Source organism: Lactuca sativa, chromosome 5 (genome assembly GCF_002870075.4).
Source record: "Lactuca sativa cultivar Salinas chromosome 5, Lsat_Salinas_v11, whole genome shotgun sequence".
NCBI lineage: Eukaryota > Viridiplantae > Streptophyta > Magnoliopsida > Asterales > Asteraceae > Lactuca > Lactuca sativa.
The window spans coordinates 50,130,157-50,136,911 of record NC_056627.2 but is presented as its reverse complement, the minus strand read 5'-3'; the positions used below and the strand labels follow the sequence as shown (position 1 = coordinate 50,136,911).

The following is a 6,755-nucleotide window of genomic DNA, read 5'->3' as shown; positions in this document are numbered from 1 at the left end:
CTCAATAAATGTACCAAAAAGAAAAAAAAAAAAAAAAACCTACAAAAAATACAACTAACTTGGTAATATTTTCATAAAAATACAAAACTATCAACCTTCGTACTCAATCGTGTTTAAGATAAAACCAATCTAATTGCCAATTTTCAAATGTTTGTTGCTTAAAGAATGAAATTTGGCTGTATAAGAAATGATAATGTACTTTCAATATTTATGTATTATAAGTTATAACATCCAGTTTTCATTTCTTTCGGTTACAACATCACGTTTTGAATTGTTTATATGAAAACACTGTAATTTTAAAAAATCCACAAAATTATAACATTGTATTTCTCAACTTTTCTTCTTATTATAAATATTAAAGTTTAAAAAATCTACAAAATTATAACAGTGAATATTATTGTGGTAATTGAATAGACTTGTCAAAATACACACAATAATAAAAACAAATGAATATAGTATACTATAATAAACAAATCAATGAAAATATATAACTATTTCTTGCATTAACCCTAACAAAAAAACGAGCAACATAAAAGATAGCAAAGTTTCTTTAACCTAAACAAAGGTATCAGTATCTCACACATAGTTAACATGCATGTCTTCTCCCACTTCAGAAAATATATCATCAACCCTGTATGTATGCAAACATCTTTAGATAGTGATAAACTACACAGGTAATGCTATAATCAAATTAATTTACTATATTGAAATTAAAAAAAAAAATGTTTTAAAAGTGTTCGTACCTGAGCTTATCTATATTGACATCAGTCAGCCAGGCTGTTAAATACACCTGCAAAATAATACAAATAAAGTTAAAAAAGATTCATATCTTCAAATGGTGTATTTGTATTTCAGTTTGAATTACAATACTTGAGCTAATGGGTTAAACACTTAATCTGGACAAAATGACTTAATGCATTAAGATACTAACACTTTACTTATTTACCCTTTCACATTAAAATTGATTAATTTTGTGCAAAAAAGTTAGAATGCAAGGATAAAATGGTCATTTAGTCTCTCACTCAGATGCACAAAACAAAAAAGATACACAACACTTTAACATTATGCATTCAGCCACTTTACCCATATAGAACTTAATGAATGGGGAAAAAAAGAAACAACCCCTTTGATTAGAGTGATATATATATATATATATATATATATATATATATATATATATATATATATATATATATATATATATATATATACCTGTAAGATATCAGAATCTGGTTGGAAATTGGGTTGTACAAAAGTTGATTCTGGAGCTTCTCTATGATCCAAGTTGCACCTACTTAAATTACCAAATTCTCCTTCATATATTTCATCCGACCAACACAGTCTTTTATTAATCGGATCTTCTTTGCTTCTAAGTGAAAGAAACTCTATCACAAGTAATCGCTGCACTTTCATGCTCAAACCATGGTAAAATCATATAAACTATATATATATATATATATATATATATATATATATATATATATATATATATATATATATATATATATATATATATATATATATTATAACAAATGTTTGTAGAAAAAGTGAAAAACATATGTTGCATTTTCAAAATGTACCTTTAAATATAGTTCCAACTTAAACATCTCAACCATCTCCCAAGCTAATTTCTCTAGCATCATTATAAATAAATAAAATATTAGTGTTAATTTCTCTACCTTTTTTTTTAATGTGTATTCTACTATAGACAATAGTGACATACCAAAAGTAGATATAGGGTAAAATGTAAAGACTGGTATCCCTCCACCGTCACCATTGTCATTTGTGTCTTCAGAAGTGCTAGAGAATTGTATGAAGGGGCTATTGGTTGCCCCTTTTAGGAAACATCTCATGGATGCACTTGTGTTGACCATGTTGACTACAGTAGTCACCTGTAGATCATAAATATAAAATGGGTATAATGGTGTTTAATTCTTCACTATTGAAATGCACTTACCATGTCCTTGTATGATGATATGAGTTCATCTTGATGAAGAACCTACAAGAAATGAGTGAAGATTAAAATATAATCCGATTTATAGAACACATAAAATATATGATGAATTAAGATACTGAAATGAACAGTATGCTATTAATACTAGTATATAGTATTTGTCGACAAAATTGAAACCGAAACTCGGCTCTTTGAATTTACTATAATCAGCTTCAATCTTGAATCTTTCAACCCTCATATGTCGTATTAGGTTACGATTACAAGCTCAGATGCTACAACACAACTGGAATCAATATGAAAAGATACAATTGATCACCTGTTGCTTTAATAACTTCAAGCAAGCTTTTTTCTGAATGTCAGCCATGTCACTCAAAACACCCAATTCCATATCCTTCATGTACCTGTAGCAGAAAACAACCGCAAATAAATGAAGTTCACACTAGAATTTAGAGCATTCTTATTCACAGCGAAATTGCTAAGAAGGTGTTTGCGAAAATGCCTCTGAGAAAGATAAGCATTGACGAGTGAAGTGGCGTGTGATCTCGCAGTTGAAGATGAAGATATCCACTCATGTCTAAGAGAATTCAATCTAGACCATTGATTTTTCATATTTCTCTGTGCTGCTGGTCTCCATAGCCGACTTACACTTACTGAAGATGGTGAAGATTTGACTCCTGAATTCTGAGGGCTTTGGTGGGTTGATTCAGATAAAGAAAGTGAAGAAAGTCTCGATTCCATTTGAGTTATGGTTTTCGAATTCGTTCACTGGATTTCTGAAACCAAAATACAACAGTAAGAGACGATGAACAACAAAGAAGAAGACCACTGGCTGCGGCAGTGTTACAGGGCCAGGTGTTTGCACGTTCAATTTATAAGTAATATGATAGCATAGTTTTAAAAGTATAAATGAGCAAAAATCCTAAAATTTATTTTAAAAAAAATATGAATTATGGGTAAAAATGACGATTTAAGTTTAATCCCTTTTTCCCGGTTTGTCGGCTTCGGGTAAAGTCTCATTATTTTATCATAATTTATAAATAAGTCTCAAACTAATAAATTTTAGTGATGATTTGACAATTTTCTCCATTTAATTAGGATAAGATAACGAGACTTTAATGAAACCAGATAAGAAATGAAATTGATAAACCGCAAAAAATGGGTCAAATTGTCAATTTTTACCGGTAATTCATAGTTTTTCGTGAAAAAACTTTAGTTTGGGATTTTTTTTCGTAAATTAAGATAAAATTTTAGAATTTTTTCGAAGATTTCTCAATACAAATCATCCAAAATAAGAATTTTGAAACCATAAAAGTTTTTCTTTTAATTTTAATTTTTTTTACTGATACCGAGTTCTTGAATATATATTTTTTTCCCGTTTATACTGTTATGATTGGGTATAGTGGGACAGTGGGTTAACCCTTTAAGTGGATTTTTTGTGTTCCAATTTGATCCGTTTTTCAAAACCATGAAAGTGGCCTTTTTAACATGGAATGTTATCCATAACATAAAACTGAAATTTTGCTAAGAACACATATATTTATTTTCAGCTTAAATAAATAAGACAGTTATTTTTATTTTATTTTCATACAGAAATATTAATTTGCGTAAATGTATCATAGCTTCAACACTAACACATACTTGTTATTTCATCCATGATTAAAAAAAACAACGGCTTGGCTAAACAACATCCTCATTAAAAATGGTTGGTTGGTTGGTTATTTTATCTTACATGAAATGAAGTGAACAAAACCAATCTGTTACATAAATTTTGATAACAAGACCACAATAAAAATAAAAACAAAAACAGTCTAATTAATTAAGCTCGCTCAATTTATCACATGGTTGCCCTGATACTCCTCTTCAATCTTCATGGCTCAATAACAATCAGAGGCTGCAACCATTCCAACAATGCAATGCTAATTTTTAGTCATACTTTAAACTTAAACACACAAAAAATCAATCAATTCAATTTTAGGTAGTGATTAAACCATTATATTTTTTTTTGACTGTTTTAAAAAAACAAAATTTCCCGTGTGTGTGTGTGTGTGTGAGAGAGAGAGAGAGAGAGAGAGAGAGAGAGAGAGAGACCGTATCCAGGCTAACTGGTTTTCCATCTTCAGCAACAATGTCAGCTACTGTTCCATCTTGATCAGCCTAATAACAAAATAATAGAAATTATTATTATATCTTCTAACATGCTTTAATTGGGCTGATACACATCTCATACGAGATTTTGTTATCATTTTATGTTACATTAAATATAGTTATTCCAGTTGACAACTTATCTTACAAAAAATAATTCAGTTAACATGAATAACCCAAAATGTTAAAGAAAAGAAAGTGCAACAACATTAGTTACCTCAATCTCATTCATCAATTTCATTGCCTCAATAATGCAGATAACTTGACCTTTTTTAACCTTGTCTCCAACCTGTAATACATAACATACGTTAACAAAATACCAACCTCAAATGTCAACAAATACACCATATTTTTTACTCTTTGTACCAAATATAGGCAATGTACTCTATTTTTTTTTACATCAATAATAACAATATGCTTTTAAATCTTTCCCAACAATAACAATGTAGATACCCTAAACCCTAAACCCTAAAATTCTGAAGCATGTGAGTATGAAAAGTTACCTTGACAAAGGCAGGGGCTCCTGGTGCAGGAGAACGATAGAAGGTTCCAGCCATGGGGGATTTCAATGGAGGATGGGAGGACTTTGGCTTTGCAGGGGCAGCTGATGGTGGTGGTGGTGGTGGTGGTGATGCAGAAGGAGCGGGAGGTGGAGGTGGTAGTGATTGATACATAGCCTGTGGTTGTGGAGATTGCATCATAACCATAGGAGATGCTGGAGGTGGTGCCAAAGCTTCCTTCTTTCTTATAACAACCTCACACCCCTGTTGCTTTAGCTCCAGCTCCACAATGTCTCTTGAATCCACAAGCCTGAAATACATGCATTAAATATTATACAAAACTTGTGTCTACTGTATGTAAAGTGGTTTCACATACTGAACAAGCTCTGCCACTTGATTCATGAATGCAGTAATTGTTGCATCATCAGGGATGGTGGTTTCTGATGGGGATGTCTTTGTTGCTTTCTCTGAAGATGGTGATGAATTTGTTTCCTGAAGAGCAATGACCTTAAGAATAAAGGGTATTAGATATGGATAAAGGCAACATAGAAATGTATGCACCAATTAACTAACCTTATTAAGCTGAGCAGATACTCTCATACCATCTTTCTGGTTCTTCTTTGATGTCTACAGGTAAAAATAAGCAAATAAATCTTTCTGGATAGAGCCAAGAATTTGCAATTCAGAAAGAAAAGCCAAGATTATTATCGTGTTATATGATCAATGTAATCCCCATCATTTAATTAGTTGGTTTGTGTCGGTTTTTTGTTCTTGATTCCTTACAGGAATAAGCATAGTTTATCTTATCCTTCACCCTGATTCTTCCATCTTTAAATTGAACCAATAGTAACAGGAGGCAAACCAGCAAAATTCTTCAACAGATATCCATGGAAGAAAGAGTTCATATGCTTCGGCAAACTTCCATCCTAGCATGTCTCCAACTTGGTACTGATGATTTTAGACTAGTTTTGGTCTCGGTATAGATAAATAAATAACCAATTAAGAAGAAATCATCTTACATTTACAAATTTGAATTGCAATAAAAGCTTCTCGTGCTATAAGACTACTTTTTATCTCGAAAAACTCAAAAGATGCCGATAACAACAAAGAAAGTCGAACTCCTAGCTAACAAATTAGCTAATCAATTGAAACATACAATGTCTAAGGACTACGCAAGCAGAGATAAAGTATCTAAAAATATGCAAAAGAAGTTCTGAAATGCAATCACTTGAGCAATTAGGTAAGTCCAACATCAAGCATGTACTAATATCCTAGATTCAAGTAAATTCAGTAAGAAAAGCAAAAATCAAACACCTGAAATCCCAGTGAAGATGATCCAGCAACCAATGCACGGCTGGATTTCAAATCCGACTGGAAAAGAGCAACCGAGTTGTTGCGGTGCTTGGGACTAGGACTCTGCTTGTGATTTGGCTGAACCGCGAACAAAGCCGATGTCTTGGGCGAAGGAACAGCGAAGGACGCCATTGATGAAGGAGGACGGTAACTCCAAGTATAGGAGGTATAGAGATTCAGATCGAATCAAAGGGAGACAATGTCGGAGGAAATTTGTAGGGATTTTGTAAGGGTTTGAGGGCGGCGAAACCAGAGAATGGAAGGAGCGTCGAGTTAAATCAATGGCGATATGAACGAGGGGAGAGCGGCGTTAGATTTGTGAGTGAGCTGAACTGGACAGGTGGTGGTTTAACGAACTTCACCCACGGGAAGACTTTTCACAACTCACAATTCACAATGCTCAACTTCTTCAAAATGCTTTAATTATATCTTTATACTTCTGTTCTGAGTTTTGTCTAGTTTGGAAAATCCTTAAAAAAAAAAAAAATAACTATTCATATTAATTACATTACAAAAATAACAAAAAAAAAAAAAATAAAACCAAATTGCAAAAATAGCCTTGAATTTCGCAGATAGATTAGTCCCATCTGCGAAATGAGCTTTCCATCTGCGAATATACAAGCAGCTAAAGCACAGTTGTGCTTTAGCTGCTTGTATATTCGTAGGTGTTTTTTTTTTCTTTATATATATTGAAAATGTAGGGTAAAATCGCAGATGGAATAGCCCCATCTGCGATTTACTCTGGTTCCATTTTGCGATTTTTAATTTTTTTTTTTTCAGTTTGAATACGAAATCATGTTGCTATA

General features: G+C 32.1%; 2 protein-coding genes across 3 annotated transcripts; both read right to left on the bottom strand.

Moving 5' to 3' along the window:
- Positions 1–370: 370 nt before the first annotated feature.
- LOC111891081 (uncharacterized) lies at positions 371–2,835 on the bottom strand. The gene is made up of 8 exons (XM_052763975.1): positions 2,454–2,835; positions 2,271–2,355; positions 1,958–1,999; positions 1,724–1,892; positions 1,581–1,633; positions 1,213–1,401; positions 744–790; positions 371–631 (listed from the first exon to the last, which is right to left on the bottom strand). The coding sequence occupies exons 1-8, from the start codon at positions 2,690–2,692 to the stop codon at positions 577–579; spliced, it is 879 nt and encodes a 292-aa protein (XP_052619935.1). The 5' UTR covers positions 2,693–2,835; the 3' UTR covers positions 371–576.
- A 792-nt stretch (positions 2,836–3,627) lies between these two features.
- On the bottom strand, positions 3,628–6,357 carry LOC111891077 (biotin carboxyl carrier protein of acetyl-CoA carboxylase, chloroplastic). 2 transcript variants are annotated; one of them, XM_052764167.1, is made up of 7 exons: positions 5,911–6,357; positions 5,170–5,223; positions 4,973–5,088; positions 4,600–4,906; positions 4,314–4,385; positions 4,043–4,108; positions 3,628–3,845 (listed from the first exon to the last, which is right to left on the bottom strand). In XM_052764167.1, exons 1-7 carry the CDS (start codon positions 6,079–6,081, stop codon positions 3,822–3,824), a joined length of 810 nt encoding a protein of 269 aa, XP_052620127.1. In that variant the 5' UTR covers positions 6,082–6,357; the 3' UTR covers positions 3,628–3,821. The 2 variants fall into 2 exon arrangements, with proteins under 2 accessions (XP_052620127.1, XP_023742932.1); XM_023887164.3 differs by having other exon boundaries at positions 4,973–5,103; positions 5,911–6,355.
- Positions 6,358–6,755: the final 398 nt, after the last annotated feature.